At 42.2% G+C, this 24202-nt stretch overlaps 1 protein-coding gene across 6 annotated transcripts in view; it reads right to left on the reverse strand.

Moving 5' to 3' along the window:
* ARHGAP21 (Rho GTPase activating protein 21) overlaps positions 1–24202 on the reverse strand; it is a 209975-nt gene that overhangs the window by 17570 nt on the left and 168203 nt on the right. For all 6 annotated transcript variants that reach the window (XM_045003537.1, XM_045003535.1, XM_045003536.1 and 3 more), the window contains exons 9-15: positions 11681–11839; positions 11420–11522; positions 11279–11315; positions 10540–10665; positions 9430–9714; positions 7825–7889; positions 7598–7746 (exon numbers count right to left, since the gene is read on the reverse strand). In XM_045003537.1, the coding sequence (XP_044859472.1) occupies positions 7598–7746; positions 7825–7889; positions 9430–9714; positions 10540–10665; positions 11279–11315; positions 11420–11522; positions 11681–11839 (924 nt within the window). The remainder of the gene's footprint in view (positions 1–7597; positions 7747–7824; positions 7890–9429; positions 9715–10539; positions 10666–11278; positions 11316–11419; positions 11523–11680; positions 11840–24202) is intronic.

The raw sequence follows: 24202 nt of genomic DNA on the forward strand, positions 1-24202 counted from the left end.
CACACGAGGCTTTGGAAAGGAGACAGGTATATGTGCTGGCCAGTATGAAACTGGGAAACTACCTTAGGCAGAAGTGCCAGGTGCGGCTGCAGCTGGACCGTATCCTTGCGGAATACCATATAGGGTGGTTCTGAAATAAACACCCTGATCTCGGACACACTGCAGGCCGACGTTATCACAACTAAGAATGAAACCTTCCAGGGAAGAGCAGGAAGTGAGAGGGTCAAAGGGAGACCCTAGGAGCCTTGACAACATGAGATTCAGGTCTAGGGAGGGAGCTGGATCCCGGATGTGTGAGTAGAGATGCTCCAGATCTTTCAAAAACCGGGCCGTCATGTCATAAGCAATGACTAACCTGCCTTGGAACGAAGGGTGGAAAGCTGAAATAGCAGCCAGGTGGACCCTGATCGATAACAGGAACAAACCTTGGAGTTTGAGGTGCAGAAGATAATCCAGGATCTCCTGCAGTGAGGCCTGCTTGGCCCAGATACGCTGTTCCAAGGTCCAGCACATGAACCTTTTCCACTTGGCCAGGTAAGTCACTCTGGTGGAGGGTTTCCTACTACCTCACAAGACCTGTTGAACCTGGGCTGAGCATTACCGTTCATCCGTATTTAGCCATGCAGCAGCCATGCTGTGAAGTGTACCGCCACCATGTTTGGGTGCAGAAGGCTGCTGTGGTTCTGGGACAGCAGATACAGCCAAAGGGGCTGCAGCAGGGCGGCTATTGAAAGGTCCAGCAGCGTGCTGAACCAGTGCTGGTGAGGCAACGCGGGAGCTATTAGGATAACCTTCACCCTGTCCTTTTTGATCTTCAGGAGGACTCTGTAAATCAATGGCACTGGCAGGAAAGCATGCATCTGCGCTCCCGACCACGAGATGAGAAACCTGTCTGACAGGGAGCTCTGGTCCATCCCCCGGATCAAACAGAACACATGGCACTTCTGTTCTGCCTGGGCACGAACAGGTCCACCTGAGGAGTCCCCCACCTCTGGAAGATTGTACTGACCTCCTCTGGATGGAGCGACCACTCGCGGTGAGACGAGAAGGTCCCTGCTGAGGTGATCTGCTAACATGTTCCTGGTCCCGGGTAGATGTGCGGCTACCAGATGGATGGCATGCCTCACACAAGTCCCAAAGGCAGAGAGCTTCTTGGCAAAGGGCCGACGACCTGGCTCCTCCCGTCTGTTGATGTAATACATCACGGCGATTGTCTGTAAGGCCCTGCACCACCTTGCCCTTCAGGTGGGGCCTGGGAGGCCAGGCAAACTGCTCTGAGTTCCCTGACATTGATGTAGAGGGCAAGATCGTCCCGCAACCAGCAGCCCTGCATGCTGAGCTCGCCCAGATGGGCTTCCCAGCCCAGGTCCACCGCATTGGAGACCAGGATCAGCAACAGGGACGGGGCCATGAAGGGAACTCCCTCCAACACCGACCTGGGGTCCAACCACCAATCCAGCAATGAGCAAATGCGATCCAGCACCCCAACTACCTGGTTTAGATCGTGTCTGTAGGGAATGTAGACCGACACCAGGCACGCTTGCAGAGGCCAAAGATGGAGCCTGGCATGACTGACCACATATGTACATGCGGCCCAACAACCACGGGCAGGTGTGAACCATGGTGAGCAGGTGGTTTTTCAAATGGGAGATCAGGTCTGACATAGCCTGAAAATGCACCTCCGGAAGGAAGGCTCTGGCCTGCGTGGAGTCGAGAATTGTTCCAATGAACTCTATTGCACAGGCTCAGATTGCGGCATGTGGAGCGCACCAGATGGAGGCTCCTCTGCACTTGTTCCGGAGATCTGCCCTTGATGAGCCAATCAGCGAAATACGGGAAGATCTGGACCCCTCAACGTCACAAGCAAGCAGCCACCAGCGCCACACATTTTGTTAACACCCTCTGGGCAGATGAGAGGCCAAAGGGCAGCACCGTAAACTGGAAATGGCATCCGCCCACCATGAAACAGAGGAAGCATCTGTGACCAAGAAATATGGAAATAAGCGTTCTTCAAGCTGAGGGCGGCGTACCGATCTCCCGGATCCAGGGAGGGGAGGATGGAGGCCAGAGAGACCATGAGAAAAAGACAGTTATCTTTTCTGTAACTGGTGTTCAAGATGTGTTGCTCATGTCCATTCCATATTAGGTGTGTGAGCGCAGCACATGCACTGGTGCCGGAAGTTCTTCCTCAGCAGTATCTATAGGCGACTAGCTCTGACACCCCCTGGAGTGGCACCCGTGTGATGCGGTATAAGGGACGCTGCCTGCTCCACACTCCCTCAGTTCCTTCTTGCAGGAAATTCTGACAGTGGGGAAGGAGGGCAGGTCATGGAATGGACATGAGCAACACATTTCAAAGAACACCGGTTATGGAAAAGGTAACTGTCTTCTTCTTCGAGTGCTTGCTCATGTCCATTCCATATTAGGTGACTCTCAAGCAGTACTCCTGGAGGTGGGTAGTAGTTCACGGTCATGTAGATTGCAACACAGCTTTGCTGAACCCAGTGTCGTCCCTGGCCTGGTGAACAATGGCATAATGAGCGGTAAATGTGTGGACAAGGGACCACATTGTGGCTCTACAGATGTCCTGGATAGGAATGTGCGCCAGGAAGGCTGCCGAAGATGCCTGAGCTCTTGTTGAGTGGGCTCTGACCATCGGCGGTAGCAGAACCTCCGCCAGGTCGTAACGAGTCCTTATGCATGAGGTGATCCAATTGGAAATCCTCTGTGAGGACACCGGATGACCCTTCATCCTATCCACTGTAGTGATGAAGAGTTGAGTCGATTTACAGAAAGGCTTGTGGTATGCTCTAAGTAAAAAGCCAAGGCCCTCTGGACGTCCAGGGCGTGAAGACTCCTCTCTTCACTGGTGTTGTGTGGTTTGGGACAGAACATTGGGAAGATGATGTCCTGGTTCATATGGAAGGTGGAGACCACCTTTGGCAGGAAGGCCAGGTGGGGCCGCAACTGAACCTTATCTTTGTAGAAGACAGTGTACGGCAGTTCTGAGGTCAAGGCTTTAATTTCTGAGACTCATCTCGCCAACATCACCGGCACCAGGAACACGACCTTCCATGACAGATGGGAAAGGGAGCAGGAACACAGCCGTTCAAAAGGCAGGCCGGTGAGCCTAGAGAGAACCAAGTTAAGATCCCACTGCAGGATGGGAGCCCACACTTGTGGGAAGATTCTCTCCAATCCTCTCAAGAATCTGACCGTCATGTCATGGGATTGGCGGGTGAAATGTGGAGATGGCCGCATGATGCACTCTAATGGAAGTGTGCGCCAGGCCCTGGTTCCCCAAATGGAGCAGGTAGTCCAGGACCGCCTGTATGGAGGAATGCGAGGAAGAGATGCCCCGTTCGGATGCCCAGGGGGAAAACCTCATCCACATGGCCAGGTAAGTCAGTCTAGTTGAGGGCTTTCTACTTTCCAGGAGGACTTGTTGGACTCCTTCTGCACAGGTCCACTCCCCTGGGTTTAGCCACATAGCATCCACACCAAGAGGTGGAGGAACCCATGGTTGGGGTGTAAGAGCCGACTGCTGAGCCTGCCTCTCCAGTCCTGAGGCGTGACTGCTTCGGGCGGGCAAATGCTGGCAGGACATCCCTCTCAATGGGGATCGGTACCTCTGAGACAGGGACACATGCATAGGGTTTTCCCCGAGACCGAGGAACCGTGGGAGCCGGTGTGGGCGGCACAGAGTGTAAGGATCTCTTGAGCCACTCGAAGAGCTTTGGGTGTCGACAGCATCTGAAGCTGGCTAGGGCCTGCACCATTATGTGGGGTTGAAGGCCCTTTGAAGAGATCACCTTGCTGCCGTGGTACCCTCCTCCACCAGAGTGCCAAATTCTGGGGCCTAATTTTGGGGAAGGGACTCTGAACTTTCAGAGGAAGTCCCATAAGTTAAAATTGTACCTGCCCAAGAGAGCCTTGTGGTTCGCCACCCAGAATTGCAGGCTAGCTGTCGAATAAATTTCCCTCCCCAAAAGGTCCAGTCTTTTGACCTCTATTCTTGGGGTTGAACTGGTGTGCCCCTGCTTGTCCTTTCATTGTCCACAGAAACGACCAGCGAGCCTGGAGGTGGATGGGTATAAAAGGTCCTCAAACCCTTTGGCCAGGACAAAGCACCTTTTTTCAGCTCTTTTGGAGGTGGGTAGGAGGAATGACGGAGTTTGCCAGAGGGGGTTGGCAATTTTGAGGACGTCATGCACTGGTAGTGTGACATGGACAGAGGTAGAGGCTGAGGACGTTGAGCAAGGTGTCCACCTGCTCGGCCATCTCCTCCACCTCTAGACCGAAGTTCTTGGCCACCCGTTGAAGCAGGACCTAGAGGTGCAGGTGTTCTTTAAAATCATCTGGCAGGCTGGCCCTTGAGGATCCTGCCACCACCTCGTCTGGGGATGAGGACAGTGACTGAACAGCCGGGGGATGCCCCGGGGCATCATCCCCTGTGAGGGAAGCGGGTTTTGGGGTGGGCACTGGCTACTCTACCCCAACTTCTGAGCACGTTTCCTGCACCAAGCTTGGTGCCGCTGGTGCCATCAACATTGCTCCAAGGTGGTCACCGACAAGTGGTGTGAAGGGGGCACAGGCATCATGGGCATGCCCCACGCACTCCAATAGGGCCACTGTGCTGTCCACTAGCCGTGCTGCCAAGGTGGCAGTGTAGAAGTCGATGCAGCCTCCGGTGCCCAATCACGCCTGTGTTGCCTTGATGAGGAGCTAATCTGCCCTTCCAAGTGGAGGAATCCCTTTCCAGTGACCACGGTAGAGCTGCTGATGCCTGCATTTGTCGACCAACGGTCATCGCTGGAGACTGGTGCTTCGAATGGGAAGACCAGTGCTGGGGCCCCCCAGACCTGCGCCGAGAAGACAACCGGCGGGAGGCTGAACGGTGCTGGTAATATGGAGACCGGCACCTCCCTCTAGGAGACCCACATTGAGAGGGCAGGGACTACAAACACAGTGCGCATGATCTAGTGCAAGCCCCTGAAGATCTGAGCTGCAAAGCCAGAGGTCTTGACAGCTGGCTTGCCCTTGTAGGGAGCCTTTGCTGCTTCCTGTGGCACACGTGGTGCCTGCGGCACAGGTAAAGGCCTCTGCTCTCTAGGTGCCAGGAGAGCCTGGGAAGGCGTTGATCCCGCCACAAGACTGGGTCCCCTACTGCTTCCGGGATTCAGCGGTGGATCCTTTGGGGGGCTAAGGGCCCCGACTAGGGAGGCATGTCCATGTGGCTCCGGTTTGGGTGGGCAGCCCAAACTGGGTCCTTTGCCCGATACCCCGTGGCCTTTCTTGCCCAGTATCAGGGAGCCGTGTTTCTTGGTCTTCTTTCTGGGCACTGGTGCCGGGGGTGTGCTATGCACTGAGGCCAAGGTCCTGGGAGTAGAGTCCAGCTGGAGAGAAGCCTCCATGAGGAGGACCCTCAAACAAATGATGCTCTGTTTCTGGGTCGAAAGTTTTTACAGTTGTGACATTTGTCTTTCACATGCGATCCCCCCAAGCCCTTGAGGCAACTGCTGTGGGGGTCACTAACAGGGATAGGCCTGTTGCAGTCCAAGCAAGGCTTAAACACTGGAGACTGGGGTATTCCCTGCCGTGGGAGAAGTCCCCGTTGGGACTCTAACTTCTAACTACACTTAACTACTATAAACCAACTATTTACAAGGTCGTAAGGCTCAAAGTCATAAGAGATGAAATCGCTAGCCCTTGCTACGTAAGGAAAGGCGCTCCGACTAACCACCACAGGCAGTAAGAAGGAACTAAGAGGGCATAGGGCCGGCAGTGCCTGATATACCGACGCATGAGTGTGGAACTCAAGGGGGCATCACAGCCAACCCTATGGATACCACTAAGGCAAAAATCTCCGATGACCGCGCACGTGGGCATATGCATAACTAGAATGGAATCCTCAAGAGCAAGCTCTCAACGAACCACCAGCGGTTTTGGATACACCCAATCCCCAAGACTTAGGGTATGTCTTCGCTACTGGCCGGATCAGCAGGCAGCGATCAATCCCTGAGTGCTCTCCTGTACTCCAGCTCTGCGAGAGGCGCAGGCAGAGTCGACGGGGGAGCGGCAGCAGTCAACTCACCACAGTGAAGACACGCAGTGAGTAGATCTAAGTACGTCGACTTCAGCTACGTTATTCACGTAGCTGAAGTTGCGTAACTTAGATCGATTCCCCCCCCGCAGTGTAGACCAGGCCATAGGGCTAGAAACAGCTGAAAAAGCGTGGCTTGCACTGTGTGACTTAATTATGCTAACAGTAAAGCTTTCAAAAGCGTCCAAGTCTCATTTTCAGAAATTACTTAGGAGCCCAAGTCTCACTGAAAATCAATGGAACGCAGGCTTCTAAGTGCTTAAGTCACTTTTGAAAATCGGACTTGGATGCTTTTGAAAATTTTACCCTTAGACAGATGCAGTCTCAATTGCTAAAACTCAGTCATATGCATGTTTGGTTCCCCTCAATGATACAGGTAAGTGAGGCTGCACTAGGACTATAATTCTCCTGATGTGATCCTGTCCTCTTATTCAGAGGTTTCTGGAGAAATAATGCTGTTTAAGATCCTGAAGGTTACTCATCACTACCTCTCCAGCAAACTGCTATTGCAGTTTTAGTATATAATACGGTATGATAATGATAGTCAGTAAAAAGGAAAACTTGTTTGGGGCACAAAACGGAATTTATTCTCTGAGTTCAGGCGCACATGTTCAAAGCTGAGTGCTCAGTCACTTAAATCAGTGGTCTGATTTTCAGCAGTGCTGTGCACCAACAGCTACCTTTAGAAATTTTGGCCACAGACTTTACCAGTTGGAGATCAATTATTGACTTATGTTTACAGTTGCAGCTCACTCATCTGTGAAATTTAATATGTGGCACCTCAGAAAGAGCTCAGCAGAGTTTAATTTCTTATCTGGGAAAAATAATACCTTTTCTCGCCCTAAATAGTATGTTTTCCTTTCTGTACTTTAAATTCATGGGTCAAGAAAATCCTCTACCGTTGTAAAAGGTTTTGGAGAAAAATTTTGTTTCCTTAACAATAGTTTAAAAATGGTTCTACCTAGTCATTTGCAGGTCAACCAGGGGAGGGAAAGACTAGTGCTAGATAAGATTAATCTTCTCTGAAGCAAGGGACAAGCTTGGTAGAGCTTGGCTGTGAGAAGCATAACGCTGGTGTATTCTGTGGCTGCTGTCGCTACAGACAGTTGCAGAAAAAGAGCCAAGACTTACCTCAGAAGAGCCTGCAATACAGAACTTCAAGGGCCTGAAAAAACCACCTCCAAGTGACAAGTTACATCGACTTAGACACCACGCTATGTTGGCAGGAGATGCTCTCCTGTCAACATAACGTGTCTTGACCAGACGTGCTACATCGGCGAAGCTGTGCTGATGTAGCATTGTAGTGAAGACAAGCCCCCAGACTGTCAGTGATTATAAATACAGCTCAAAAAACTACTTAATGTTTGTTTGCATATGTATATTCACGTATCTGAAGAACTGGGTTAAAGCAACTCTTATGTCCTGAACATTTGGCCTTCTACAATGTTAATTTTTTATAGGTTTAACAAACAATAATGTATGCAAAATACACACCTTTAGTGAGCAGCTTCCTTTCCGACTCCTCCTTGGGAGAGTGAGGACTGTGTGTCCTTTGTTCTGTTTTAGTGCCCAGGAATGTTTGCCTGATACTGAGGCTCTGGCGAGGTGTTTTGGGGGATGGCTCTGTTTTGCTGCTGGAAGAACTGAAATAAGACATTACTTGGTACAGAGAAGCTAGGTACCAGGCAAATAAAACTGCCAGCTGCATATAGACTGCTTACCTCATCATTGTGCTATATTCTTTAATCCTCCGGCTAATTAGGTCCCTACTAGTGACACCAGTATCCTGTAAAAAAAGCAGTCGAGATCTACTTCATAATCCTAGTTTTGATAATACCATTGCAAAAGCATATCTAACCACCTTTAGAATACACACAACTATTCCCATAATCAGATAACATACACTGGGTAGTTGTAGAGTTCAATTCCAGTACAGCTAATATGTAATGGGTATTCTCAGGAATAGAGAATACACTGCTACCTCGATACACCACCAGCCGATATAACACGAATTTGGATATAACATGGTAAAGCAGTGCTTTTTAGAGGGGGAGGGAGGGCTGCGCACTCCGGTGGATCAAAGCAAGTTCAATATAACACAGTTTCACCTATAACACGGTAAGATTTTTTGGCTCCCAAGGATAATGTTATATTGAGGCAGAGGTGTATATTCAAATATATTTCAAAAGAAAAAATAAAGACATTGTTTAAAAGATTAAAGAAAAGCTGTGGTGATCAGTTATAAGTTAACTGCTATGATAGGTGTTTTCAAATAAGTGCAGAGGATTTACCCAGAGATTTTCAATAAACTTACATTTTAATAGAAGATGTGTGATTATATTCCCGACACTGCTCTGAAAATCTCAATCTATACACATACAATACCTTCCTACCCACATACGTGGCACTGAAAGTTCTACAATTTATCATATGGCTGGCTACTTAACAAATGCTTTTAACCACCTCACCAAATTTTGCTTATAATCCACCTTCCCTAGGCCAACTATTCTAAAACTGAGCCGCTTCAAACAGCTGTAATTAAGAAGCACCATGGAAGTATTTTTCTTCCCGGAACAAAAATGTAAACCTATCAAAAATACATACAAAAAATGTTTTTCAAATTCAATATATATATAGAGACCGATATCAACATTTATATATAATATGCATGTGTGCATATGCATACAACATGCTCTATCTTCTAATATGTTTATTAGAATTTATGTAAATGAATATGAAAATTAAAAAACAGTTTTTTTTAAATACCTGTCAATATTTCACTATGGAACTATTAATGGTGCAAAGTTTCTAAGTGAAAACTGCTCCTATACTGCTACTTCCCAACAGGAGTCTGCTGGGACAGAATAGGCCAGAAATTACTGTTCCCACCTGATTACATTGTAAAATAGGGATTTTAACAGGTATTGTACAGTGTAACTTAAAATATGTTTGTAGTTAAATTAAAAATGATTTTTTAAACAACTTTTTAATGGGCAAAAATTATTTTACTATTTCTAAAGTTAAGTATAGATTAACTAAACATCAGATTATTAAATTGCCATCTTTTTATTACTCAGTTATTCTTTGGGATATTTAAACTTCAAGACAGATTAAGAATTTCTTCTTCTATGCAAATAGATGTAGTTATATGGGTATCTAATTTCACTGCAGTTTTTCTTTTACTCCCTAATCCCTATTTCAAATTAGTGTCAACCAAAAACAAAAAAATATATGTCCTATTATAAATAAAAAAGTATAATGATTAAAAGAAAATACAATAGAATAAAACAATGTATACGATTATACATCAGATATTATATGGCTACCTTATCATTGAGGTTGCTATTGTCTTGTATAGCCTTAATCCATGCTAACATGTCATCTCGGTCTTCAGCCTGAAATAGATACTCGCAGTCTGATGTGGTGAGCCGAAATACATTTTTCCTCTTGGTTTCACTGTATGAGATATCTATCAAGCATGCATTGATACTGATAGGTTGTTCTTCTTCAGATGGAGCTGTCTGCTCTTTTTTATCCTTGTATAAATAAAGTGAATGACCTCGAAGAACAACATATATTTGCTTCCATGGCCGAATGCTGCCACCAACTCGCTGGAAAATATGAACCAGTTTGTTTGTGTGCATCACACATGTTATTGTTACCTAGTTATAAGCCACATACAAAACTTTTAGAACACAAAGATTGAACACAGGATGGCACAGAACACTCAGCTTTTATATAATAAAAGTACTAGTCACTGACCACTTTGCACCAAGGGAAAGGGAAATTTCTCAACTGTCCCTCCTACCTGAGCATATAATATTGTGTGTGTGGAAATGTGACAGTAGCAAAAGGATCAGACATTTTAAGAAGGGATGGTTACAGAATTAGCAGGTGGTATAACCAAGATTTTCAAAAGTGACTGGGTGCTCCACTTACGTCACATTCAAAAGGCTTGATTGTAAGAAGCCCCGAGCTACCTCCCTTCTCCTCTGAAAATAAGGTTCCTTCATCTTTGAAAATCTTGGCCTATGAATTTCCAGTGGGTCCATGAGGTCTGTTCGACTTCAAAAATGATGTAAATACACAAATCTGTCCCACTATTAGCATAAGAAACATCTACACTCCCATCATTCTAGAAGTTGATTTGCACTAAATAAATAGATCTGAGATTGAAATTACTCACTATTGCTCTTAATTTAAACCAACAGAAATGAAGGCAGCTACGAAGATAATCTATGAAAGAAGATTTAGAAGTTGCCCAATTAAAGCTAAAATGTTTTTCACTTTTGTTAGTGCCCCTTACATAATGTCTTACTGCATACAAGAAAGCTTTACAAGGAACAGCTCTTGTCTACAGCTTGACTTTTATTACCCTCAATTTTGGCAGTTGTATTTTTTATATTATCCTTTATGTACATTAGAAAGCACAATACCTTTCCCTTGTCTGAGACAAGCTGTCGAAAATAGAGCCATCCTTCTTTGGAGGCATCGCCAAAGACCTCTGAAGAGGAATCTTTTCTGGATCCAGAGTCTTCTGAAGATTTTTGGCTGTCTGGGACCTAAAGAAAAATAAGAGTCAGAATATCAAGAGGTCCTCTAAATAGATTTCTCAGTAGAGGTCTATATTTAGGTAAATTTTCCCCCTCATCTCCCTTCCTCCCCTGATACATCTCTATGTGAAGGTTTCCTTCGTGTATGGTGCAAGGAAATAATTATCAGGGTATGAAGATTTCTACTATTCCATTAGTACAAAATGATTAACTGTGAAGTCACACACTATTCAAGCCTATGTAATTCTTGAGACATTCCACCTTTATTTATTTTGATATCTTGAGTGCATCATATATTATAGCTCAGATGTGAGATGCTGCAGAAAATGAAAACCAAAGCCTTTTGTTCAGCTATAAAACAAGTCTAATGGCATTTTAAAGTACCTTTAAAAAACAGTAGAGAAATTGGAGAAGAGCAGTTCACATTTACTTACTTGTCACAGTATGGTGCCTTTCAGGAAAAAATATTGGCCTCAAAAGGTCATTTTAGAATGATTAAATAGGTAACAAACAAATTGCCGTGATTTCACATATGTGATCCAGCACAATATTTAAAATTCATATAACATTAGCAAACACTAATATTCACAACTCTTATAATATTGTTAAATATATTACTAACCTTGATCCCCTTTAAACTAGATACATGTTTAATAGACCTGTTGGGAGAAAAAAGTAGGTATTATAATGAACATTTTGTATACTTTTTAATAAAAAAGTGCATGTGCCTGTTCGTGCGCACACAGATTTGTTCAGGACTTACAATTTTCCTTCTTCTTTATAGTCATCCAATCCTTCATCATAAGACTTGGATCTCTCAGTTTTTGCAGGAGATTGACCATCCAATATACTAGGCCTGATAGATTCTGCACGTCAATCAAAATAATCAAATACTAATCAGTTGCAATCACATTTTATGTTTTGACTGTTTGAAGCAATAAAACATCATAAGCTGCCATATCTTCCCTGCAAAGAAAAGCAATTTTAAAAGAAAAAAAGTTTTGTTTAAAAACAAAAAACTTACCATGGTCATGGGATAGCTGACGTCGAATTAAAGGAACTGAAGACGTGGGACTGGGAGGAACTGTTGTTATAGTGGGAGCTTGAGCAGCAGATGCAGAAATAACAGCAGAAGCGGGAATGTGTGCAATATCATGGTCAATACTAGGGCTACTCGGATCATCTACAAGGCAATATGCAATATATTAGCATGTTAAACAGTTTAGTAAAAAGCTCAGACTAAATAGCAGGCTGAACTTGCCTCTTCATTAGAATATCAGAAACTAATATCTTAAACATTGGAGGGGGAGGGATAGCTCAGTGGTTTGAGCATTGGTCTGCTAAACTCAGGATTGTGAGTTCAATCCTTGAGGGGGACCATTTAGGGAACTGGGGCAAAAATCTGTCTGGGGATTGGTCCTACTTGAGCAGGGGGTTGAACTAGATGACTTCCTGAGGTCCCTTCCAACCCTGATATTCTATGATTCTATGAACATCCAGCCTTTCAAACATTAAGGACCCAGTTAATTCACATTATTAAAACATTCATTTTTATTAAGGAAAGTTGGTGCCATATCCTATGGACATACTAACAGTTACATATTTGGGATAAGACTAAAGAATGTTCATACAACTGTCACAATAGAATTCCTATGTTTAAATGGTATGCTGTTTAAACAGCATGATGTTTGTCACTAAACTATACTTCTAAATTCAGTTGCTGATACATAAGGCTAAATGCAAGAGAAATGGAATACAAGTAATATTCAGTGCATTACAATTTATGCATAAAACCTCAAATAGTTATTAATCTTCAATCAAAAATTACAAAAAAAAGCTCAAAACAGCAATGTTTGAAATGGCAACATACTTAAAAGATAGCCAAACCCCTATTTAAAAAAACTACTACCTACCAATTATATCTTCCACTAATTGCTCATATAAACGATTGCAGTCTGTACATGTCCAACACCTCACAGTCTCAAAAGCAACGAGGGTCATTGTGCAGTAATCCAAAAAAGCTTAAGCATTTCCATGCTTTTTATATACTACTTACAAGATGAAAAGTGTTGAAAAAACAGGTTTTTCAAAGCAACAGCACAAACATCTCCTAAAATACACTAGGAATACTAGGAAAATACTTATTCCAGTAAAGAGGTACAGGAGAAAGATGGAGAGAACCAGATCATGACCATGTTGCTGAACCGTACTGCTATAATTTATATGTATGTATTCTAAGTGCCATGAATTTTAATATGCAGCGCTTCTGAAAAGCCTATTGAAATCAGTGAACATTCACAAACAGAGGTTTATTCTTTGCTTTGTGTGAACACAACTACATGAACGGCATTGTGCTTTTCAAATAGTCACTAACAGTTCTGTTCAAAACTGTCAGCTTGTACTATCACATTTTGGTTGCACACTTACATTTTTTAAATGGTAGAAAAGTCTATTACAAGTTTAGTAATTTTATACAGCCCTCTGCTCTATGTCACCAATGGTATGTTAGATGAAAACTGAAGCAATGTCTTGAACTAAGAGACTAATGTCCATTATAAAAAGCTGTTCTATGTTGTACTAATGTAAAAGTCAGCAGCAGAACTTACAGAATTTTAGATTGCATTGGCAATTACAACACATTTCAAAGTAAAAGTTATTTTCCTTAAAAGCAGGGTGGATAAAAATCAATGATTTTTTTTGATAGGTTTCTTCCTCAAAAAGCATTTTATCTAAAGATAGTTTTAATTAAGATACATTATAGCTCAAAGATATCTCATCATGGGATAGGGATTAGAAATTCTAATTCTATAGTAGGAGACAATATATTCATGCAATGTTTAAGAAAAGTTTTGTAAACGAGTTCCAATAGTTCATGGATTAGGGACCCAATTTTATGGGGCTCCAGGGGCTTCTGTATAGATTATTTAGGTTAATCTTTTACCTACCCAATGAGACTCAGTGCTCTGTCTAGAAGATACCATCAGAGATGCTTAGTTTTGCATTTCTCGAACTGTGGATTTGTCTCTCCAGAGGACAACATGCTTAACAGCAAAAATGTTTTTAAATAAATAAACAAACACACAGAGGTGAGAAATAACAGACCTCAACGTTATTGTTCCTCTGCAAATTTCTGCACACAGAGTCAATCCCTTACCCCTCTCTAAAAGTGCAAAGTGTCAAAAAAGTTCAATGAATAGAAGATTGTGGGGGGGCAGAATAGATCTGAACAAAGAGAATTCTGGAGATAAATGTGAGAAGCGAGGGACATATGCTTGTTTTGTTAAAATATTATATGTTTGCTGCTGAAGAAAAAAATCCCAAATACTTAACGTTGTTGTTTTAATTAAATAAAGCTATTTATATGTGTCTGTCTGGTGATGTTCTCATCCTAATACAGCATGGCAAGAAAATCCTCCAAATATTAATTATTAACCTGTTGAATTGGAGATAGTTCACCTCCCAATGACTTCATAAATATCTGCTTCAATTACCTTTGATAAATGAAATAACCAATCATTTACAGCTATATCAGAAAATGAAACTAATCTGAAAAGTTTCCAAAATTATATAGTGTGTACCTTCTAAAAATGAAACCTACATCTATCGCTGAGTTGTGAAGAATATGTATTAAGGTTAACAACCAACAAGAATGCACTTTTATTGAGAAAACTCAATCATAGTTTAAATCAGGATTTAAATCAAATTCACCATGCTTAAAAGTATTATTTATCTAACTAATTTCAAAGTTTTAAGCTACTTCCACAGCAGTAATTAGAGACATTAATAAATCACTTCTGTATTATAGTTTGGGGGTGGGAGAAACCTAGTAATTACATTTTCATTTTCAGAACTACAGCAGTCCCTCATGGTCCTATTGTCTTCTTTTTCACTGTGCTTCGATCATCCTTTCCAACAGCAAATCCTGAAAAACCCCATACTCTAATTTGGACCAAAGGAGACACTTTGAAATGAACAATTCCAGCACTGCTTCCTTTAACTGGTTCTTAACATGCCAATTGCGAGTGCTCAGCTTGCACTCCGATGACAGACTTCGGTCAGAATGCAATAACCCCTGCTATGACAAGCTAGAAATACTGGCATTTAGAATAAATCCACTCAAGCCACAAATACTGGGGTGTTACTTGATACTCAGGATGCTACACGATTTCCCACAGTATGTGCTATTTAACTCATGAACTAGGTTGAACAGAAACACTTCACAAGCCCCTAAACTGGCAGCAATGACTCATACTTTACTGATTTTCATACTAATTCTATTTCTTTAAGGTTTACTTTTTTACTAACCTTAAAAGGCTCAAACACCCAATTCAAGGGGCGACAAAATACTACCACGAGTAATAATTTTAAGCTATTTTATAAAAATAAACCTTAAACTAAAACTAAGCAACAGAATTAAAAAAAATGGAAACATCTGTAATATTTGGAAGTGCAGTGTGTGAAGCAATCAGCTGATCCACTCAGCCTCCAATGAAAGTATTCCTAATTTAGTCCAAGATGTTCACAGCAGAACTCTTGCGCTGTTTTTACTATGGGTAATTTATAAAATTGTGGCTGATGAAGTCAATAGATGGGATGGTGGCAGAAATGGCAAAATACATGAAGAGAATGGAGAAAGGAAATTTTTCAAATACAAAGTTACCATTTGTTTACCTAGTTTTTCAGAATTCATGGAAATTTTGCAGTTACAGGGCACACAATATAAACCTGTCCTCTCCACTGGGCTAAGATATCTGGGATATCTGACTGCATTCTGCTTGTTACTAACAGTACTAAACACAATACGGTTGGCATTTATTTTACCACTGTAGTATTTCTGTATGTTACTTCACACAAAGTAGTGACACATTCTTGGGAGATTTTTGTGGTGCTGTTAATGCATCTACATGCCTCTATGCACAGAGTGAGAAAACAGTACAGGGGACTCATAGAGCCATAGGGTTAGAAGGGATCGCAGAGGTCATATAGATTAACCCCCTGCCAAGGTGCAGAATTTGATGCATCTAAATCATCCAAGACAGATGTCTATCCAGCCTCTTTTTGAAAACTTCCAGTGAAGGAGCTTCCACAACCTCCCTAGGCAGTCTGGTCCATTGTCCTACTGTTCTTACAGTTAGAAAGTTTTTCATGAGGTTTAATCTAAACCTACCCTGCTGTAGTTTGAACCCGATGGTTCTTGTTCTGCCCTCTGTGGAAAGAGAGTAATTTTTCTTCATCTTTCTTATGGCAGCCTTTCAAGTATTTGAAGACTGCTATCATGTCCCCCCTTAATCTCCTCTTTTCCAAACAAAAGATACCCAATTTCTTCAGCTTTTGTTCATATGGCTGCATTCCATCCCTTTGATCATTTTTGTCGCTTGCTTCTAGATCCACTTTCTCTACATCCTTTTTATACAGCGGTGACCAAAATTGGACACCATACCCCAGCTGAGGCCTAACCAGCACCGAGTACAGTGGTACTATCACCTCCTGTGACTTGTGTGCTATATGCCTCTGTTAATGCAACCTAAAAACTGATTTGCCTTTTTTTTTTTTTTTAAAAACACAACAGCATTGCATTGACTACTCATGCAGAGGTTGTGATCCACTAGTTATCCCCCATTCTGTATTTGTGCATTTGGCTTTTCTTCCAAGTGTAGCACCTTACATTTGTCTTTGCTGAATTTCATTTTGTCGTCTATAGCCCAGTTCTCCAATTTATCAAGATCCCTTTGAATTTTAGCTCTAACGTCCAAAGTGTTTGCAATACCCCCTAGCTTTGTGTCATCTGCAAATTTGATCAATATGCTCTGTATTCCTACATTCAGTGCATTAGTTACAATGTTGAACACCACCCAGCCAGAACAGAGCTCTGTGAAACCACACTTGAGACCTCCCTCCAATCTGACATCATTCCATCAAACTCTTTGTTTGTGGTTGTTTAAGGAGATCTGAAGAAACTCAAACCTCAGTTGTTTGGCAACAATTGTTTTACTGTGTTTGGAAGAGGTTGCTAGAGTCTCGTGCAGTGGTTCTCAAGCTTTCCCTAACTACTGGACCCCTTTCAGGGGTCTGAAGCCCAAGCCCCGCCACATGGGGCTGAAGCATATAACTTAGCTTTGTGGGGCCGGCCCTAGGCAATTGCCTTACTTGCCATCTGGTGCACTGCAGCAAGGGAGTAGAGGGGTGTAATGCATCCCTTTAATTCCTGGCACCAGTGTGCCGTACCACTGCTTCCTGTAGGGGGACGGGAAGCAGGCTCCACAGAGCCGTTAAGTCTCCACCTTGTGCAGGCAGAGCAGGCCCGGGAGAAGGGAAAGCACTGCTTCCGCCCCGACAACGTGTCTGGGGCCATAATTACATCAGTATGGTTATGCTGGTACATCAGTGCTGTCTCAGTTTACTCCCTCCCAGGAGAAACAAGGAGGCCAGAAGAGAGAGTTTCCCGCTCTTTGGGGTGGAGATTGTGTTGTTAGGTATGTGTACAGTGCCTCGCATAACAGGCCCCGATTGGGACTTCTAGATGTTACCATAATACAAAAACAAATCCCTAACATGGTGTGGGGAGGGACATTTTATAATTAGCCCTTTTTTTCTAGGTGGTTTAACTCTTCCCCCATTGGGTCTTACAAGTGGAGACGACTTGTGAAGAAGGAAAACAGTGTAGTAGTACAGCTAGAAGTGAACATAAGAATGGCCATACAGGGTCACACCAATGGTCCATCTAGCTCAGTATCCAGTCTTCTGGAAGTGGCCAATACCAGGGTACTTCATAGGGAATGAACAGAACAGGCAATCATCAAGTAATCCATCTATTGTCTGCTCCCAGCTTCTGGCAAACAGAGCATGGTGTTACATCTCTCCCCATCCTGGCTAATAGCCATTAATGGCCCTATCCTCCATGAATTCATGTAAATCTTTTTACAGTTTTGACCTTCACAACATCCCCTGCAACGAGTTCCAGAGGTTGACTGTGCGTTGAGAGAGGAAGTACTTTATTCTGTTTGTTTTAAACCTACTGCCTATTAATTTCATTCAGTGACCCCTACTACTTGTGTTACGTGAAGGAGTAAATAACATTTCCTTATTCACTTTCTCCACACCAGTCAAGGTTTTATAGACCTCTATCATATTCCCACCAAGTCATCGCTTTTCCAAGCTGAGAAGTTCCAGTCTTTTTAATCTCTCCTCATATGGAAGCTGTTCCATACCCTTAAATCATTTTTGTTGCTCTTCTTTCTACCTTTTCCAATTCTAACATTTTTTCGATATGGGGTGACCAGATCTCCACTCAGTATTTGAAGTGTGGGCGTACAATGGATTTATATAGAGAAATTATGGTATTTTCTGTCTTCTTATCTATCCCCTTACTAATGGTTCCTAACTTCGTTAGTTTTTTTTTTTTTTTTTACTGCCACTGCACACTGAGCGGATGTTTTCACTACCCGTGACTCCAAGATCTCTTTCTTGAGTGGTAACAGCTAATTTAGACCCCACCATTTGGTATGTAGTATAGTTGGAATTATGCTTTCCCAATGTGCATTACTCTGCATTTATCAACAATGAATTTCATCTTCCATTTTGTTGCCCAATCATCCAGGTTTGTGAGATCCCTTGTAACTTTGTAGTCTGCTTTGGACTTAATTCTCGAGTAGCTTTGTATCATCTGCAAATTTTACCACTTCACTGTTCAACATATTTATAAATGATCTGGAAAAAAGGGTTAAACAGTACTGGTCCCAGTACAGATCCCTGGGGGACACCACTATTTACCTCTCCCCATTCTGAAAACAACTCATTTATTCCTACCCTTTGTTTGCTATCCTTCAACCTATTACTGATCCATGAGAGAACCTTCCGTCTTATCCCATGACTGCTTACTTTGTTTAAGAGCCTTCAGTGAGGGACCTTGTCAAAAGCTTTCTGAAAGCTTAAGTAGATTACATTCACTGGATCCCCCTTGTTCACAAGTTTGTTGACCCCCCCCTCAGAGAATTCTAATAGATTGGTGAGGTATGATTTCCCTTTACAAAAGCCATGTTGACTCTTTCCTAACAAATGATCTCTGTAACATGACGACTACCAAATCCTGCAAAAAATGTAAAAAAAGGAAGAGTAACGAAATAACTCAGAAAAACAAAGATTTGATAACGATCCCGGTATCTGTCATGACATTTGGGGGTGAAGTACACAGCTACAATACTGTCAGCTTGGAGACCTGAATAAAAATGATCTGAACTCTTCTTCACAAGAGTGGCATTCCCATTCTCGAATGAGGGAAAAGGAAAGCAAACTATACCTTTCTGGTTAAACAAAAACTTATTACTAGATCAGGGCATGAAAAGAAAGCCAGCTTTATTGAAACGAGTAAAATATTTATTCCTTTCTTTCAGCAATTATCTGGCACCACTCAACTGAAATGGGGAAGGGTAACTAGGATACATATTTATTTTTAAAAAGCAATGTTTTTGTTTAAAAAACTTCATAAAAAAGTTTCTAGGAAACAGGAAAATCTGTAATACGCAAACTATTGTCTCTCTAAAAATAATGGTGCGAGCATTACTCATTTATTCCAACACCTAATCAAAATTTTCTTCCTTATCTCCTGAGCAAAGCTAAAAATGGCATCACTTACTCAAATAAGCTGTGTATTGTCCATTCATCTTGTTTTCTAAGACAGACAAAATTAAACTATTTTTAGACCTTTACAGTACTTAAGTAATCTAATTTGTAGCAAACTGTGTATAGCCCTAATTACTTTATCATATTTTAAAGTTTATCCCCAAGACAGACTTTTAAGTCAGCCTATATCAAAATCTTCCCATTGTTATGAAGTTGTCAGGTAACCATTCTCTCTCTCCTTTTTTTTTAAGCCACAGTAAAGTGACAGTCTAGCTTAATACCTTAATACACATTTTATTTAAACTCCACAAAGTGCTTAAGTAAAAAGAATGTAGAGTAGGAAAAAAATAAACAAGTTGACACTGACAATCTTGTTAACATTAATGATTTTAAAGTCTTCCTGTTCTTCCCCCCACCCCCAGCCCCTCTTTTGATAAAGGATAAGAAGGCTGAGGAAGAATAGGAACAAAATGTTTTCTCTAATTTAACAAAGTGCTTTTCTGCTCCTTTTTATCTTGATATGTATTTCTCAGACCTGAAATCACCACCACCACACATACTCCTACTTTTCTCTCTGTGCACAGAACTGCCTCTTCAGTTTCAGCTTTGCTGCAGCTGTTACTTGTAAGCAGCTCCTTGCAGAGCCTATGGAAGGCCGTGCATCCATCAACATAACCATCAAAATGCCAGCACACAAAGAGCTGTCAAACGCAAAAAGCAAACAAACTGGTGAGTAATTAAAGAAAAAAATATTTTCTTTCAGTTACAGTAATGTCAGTGGTTACTTGTAACAGTAAATAAAAATGGGACTTCCAGTTGACAATATCCTTTTAAGCACTTACAGATAACTGGTCAAACCTACCTGATTAAACATTAAAATCAGTTTCTTTATTTAAAAACAAAATATGACTCAAGTCTATTTTACATCACTGTCTGTCCAGTGACGCAAGAGACGGAGAATGAATCAGCAAGAAACTAGACTACAATGATGTGACAAGCTGTATGTTGAAACAGTAGCTATTCTTGTTAAACATGTTTCAACAAGCAACATGACAAGCATGTTTGATTTTAAAATAAGATTGCACTCCTACATTACAAAAAAAAACTTTATACAAAGGAAAGGTGTAAGTGTTGTGTACATACACACATCCGCGATACAATTTAAACCAGAGATTCATAACCTGCAAAAGGTGTCTCACTGGGTACTCAGTGTTATTTAACAAATTATTATTTGTATTACAATAGCACCTGGAAACTCAACTGAGATGAGGGACGACCTGTTGTGCGAGGCAATGGATATACAAAAAGTAAATGACAGTACCTGCCAGAGAGTTGACAGCCTCAAGGACTGACCCTGTAAAGATTTACAAAGGAGTTTAACTTCATACACGGATGAGACAAAGGGTGGTAGAAAGGGAGTATAATTATCCCCATGTTACAGATGGGGAACTGATGCACAGACATTAACTGATTTGCTCAAGATTACACAGGAAGTGTTTGGCAGAGCCGAACTGAACTCAGATTCTCTAAAAACTGACTGAGGTTAGCAAAAGTTCTAGTCCTAGAGTATGTCTACACCACAGTTAAAAACCGGTGGCTGGCCTGTGCCAGACAACTCGGGCTAAGGGGCTGTTTAATTGACGTGAAGACTTCAGGTTCAGGCTGCAGCCCGACCTGTGGGACCCTCCCACCTCACAGGATTCTAGAGCCTGGGCTCCAGCCTGAGCACAAATGTCTAGATGGCAATTAGACAGCCCCTTAACCCGAGCCTGAGCCAGCCAGCACAGGCCATCAATGCAGTGTAGACATACCCATAAAGGGCTATGTCTGTGACCACCCCTGCACAAGTAAACATGGTGGAGATAGGGAGTGTTAGGGAGCAAGGCTAACCGGCTTTCTCCAGGGGGAAATCGGGAAGGCTACCATCACACACCTGCACATGATATTAGGAGGACTGGGCCACTGTGAGGCAGCAGCAAGAAGCCATTTACCCTATGAAAGAGTAAAGTAAGGTCAACTCTGGCTTGCGCTACCCTGCTGCATCTGTAGAGAGAGTGCCTGAGTCAGGCACACTTCCAAGAAACTCCTGCTGGGAAAATACAGCTCTATCATTCTCGCCCCACCCCCACAACAATCAATCAGCAAAGCCAACTCTTGCAATTTTATCATGATTCCTGGAAAATTCGGAGTTAATATTTAACGCCCCAGCTGTCCAGAGTTCATTTTACAGTGTGAGAATCTCAGCCTCCATTAAAAGAGAATAGCTGTAGTGTAGATATAGCCTATGTCGGAGTAACTTATGTCACTCAGGGGTGTGACTAAATCACTCTCCTGAGTGATACAAGTTACACTGACATAAGCGTCAGCAGGGACATCGCTATGTTGGCGGGAGAGCTGCTTCTGCCGCTCACAGGGGATTGACTACTTAAGCCAATGGGAGAGCTCTCTCCATCAGCTCAGTGCAGCTACATTAGAGAGCTTACAGTGGGACAGCTGCATCAGTGCAGCTGCACTGCTCTAAACTCTCTAGTGTAGCTGTGCCCCAAGTCTCTAGCCCTCATGGTTGCAAAGAAAAGTTTGAAAGCATGAACCCTAATACCAGACAGCAAAGTAAAAGAACCCCACGTTTATTATTTTTAACAATTTCATAGTTTTAAGCCAATCATTTTTGCGGCCTGGTTTATGATTTGAGCACTTGGAGTTGGCAATATTGCTATCAGTATCTCAATACTACAAAATTCATCCACAAATATTAAATACTGCAGCTCCATCTCATAATGTATTATAAAGCATTTTATAAAAATAACATTTATTAGGGATAATTTAATATATGGTCATGAACCATAGTCTAACAAGTATATAATTTAAACAAGGCCTATTGTAGGGATCAGCAACCTTTGGCACGTGGCTCGCCAGGGTAAACTCCCTGGCGGGCCGGGACGGTTTGTTTAACTGCCGCGTCTGCAGGTTTGGCCGATCGCGGCTCCCACTGGCCGTGGTTGGCTGCTCCAGGACAATGGGGGCTGCAGGAAGCGGCAGCCAGCATATCCCTTGGCCTGCACTGCTTCCCACAGCCCCGATTGGCCTGGAACGGTGAGTGGGAGCTGCGATCGGCCGAACCTGCGGACTTGTGTTCAGATCCACAGAATTACAACAAATTGGAGGTGGGAAAATTCTATTTCTTTAACTTTTCAGGGTTTATGAAATCCACACCTGATATTATATATGTATTTGTTTTGTTTTATTTTAAGATGTCCACATAGTAATTTATGTATAAATCTGCACTGCAATTCTGGTTACTCATCAGTCTTGCAGATTTACAACACTGAATGCACTTTGTAAAGGGAGTGGTGGCAATCTGTGGAAAGCTGCGAGAAAGTGAGCCAATACGAAATTATGCTGACAAAGTACAAGGAGCTCAAACAATTGACAACAAAAATAGATCATTTTCCTTGGTGGGGTAGTAATACAGCCACAGTAGTTTTCCTGGCAGTGCGACAGCATAATACTTGTATAATTCAGTCAATCACTGCAAATCGGCAGAAGACCAGTTTCATCTACTGCAAATGAAACATTTAAATTAAAATTGTTTCATTGTTTCCTCATAATTCAGTTCATAAATAATTCCCACAAAAGGAATAATTATCTTACTTTTTAGGTGTAATTTAATTATTAAACTCCTAATGGAGTTTGGTTTATTCTTTATAAAAATGCAGCCACAAAACTATTAACAGTTCATAAAAGATTAGAGTTAGTTTAAATCCCACTGCATTATGCTAAGGCAAACGCACATTGAACATCAACTTCAATTTTTGCTCAACACCTGATCTTGACCACAGAACTATAATGTACACACTGCTAAAAAAAGTTTAATTTAATCGTTTCATAGATTCCAAAGCTAGAAAAGACCACTGTGATCATCCAGTCTGACCTCTTCCTGTATAACACAGGCCACAGAATGTCCCAACATTAATTCCTGAAGTGTATCTTTTACAAAAATATCCAATCTTGATTTTAAAATTCCCAGTGATAGAAAATCCACTACAACCCACCATAAATTTTTCAAATGGCCAATTACTCTCACTGAGCTCATTATCAAATATTTGTCCCTCATTTAGGTACTTATAGACTTTAATCAAGTCATGCCTTAAACTTCTTGTTAAACTAAATGGATTGAGCTCCTTGCGTCTATCGCTATAAGGCACATTTTCTAATTCTTTAATCATTCTTGTGGCTATTCTCTGAACCCTGTCCAATTTATCAACATCCTTTTTGAATTATGGACACAAGAACTGGACACTGTACTCCAGCAGCAGTTGCACCAATGCCAAAGACAGAGGTAAAATAACCTCTCTACTCTGACTTGATATTCCCCTATTTATACATTCCAGGATCACAGTAGCCCCTTTTTGCCATAGCCTCACACTGGAAGTTAATGTTTCAGCTGATTACCCACCATGACCCGCAAATCTTTTTCAGAGTCACTACTTTGCAGGATAGAGTTCCCCATCCTGAAAATTTGACCCACATTCTTTATTCCAAGATATATACATTGCATTTTAGCTGTACTAAAATGCATATTGTTTGCTGGTGTCCAGTTTACTAAGTGATCCAGATCTCTCTGAATCAGTGACTGTCCTCTTCATTATTACCACTCCCCCAATTTTTATGCAATCTTCAAACTTATCAGTGATGATTTTGTTTTCTTCATGGTCATTAATAAAATTTTAATTAGCATAGGACCAAGGACTGATCCTGACAGGACAAAGACCCCGATTATATTTGAGACTTACCAGTTAGCTACCTTTTAATCCATTTAATACGTGCCACATTAATTTTATTTCATTTTTTTAATCAAAATGTGCAGTACCAAGTCCAATGCCCTACCGAAGTCTATTACATGAATACTATTACCTTTATCAAACTT

The sequence above is a fragment of the Mauremys mutica genome, chromosome 2 (assembly GCF_020497125.1).
Source record: "Mauremys mutica isolate MM-2020 ecotype Southern chromosome 2, ASM2049712v1, whole genome shotgun sequence".
Classification (NCBI taxonomy): Eukaryota; Metazoa; Chordata; order Testudines; family Geoemydidae; genus Mauremys; species Mauremys mutica.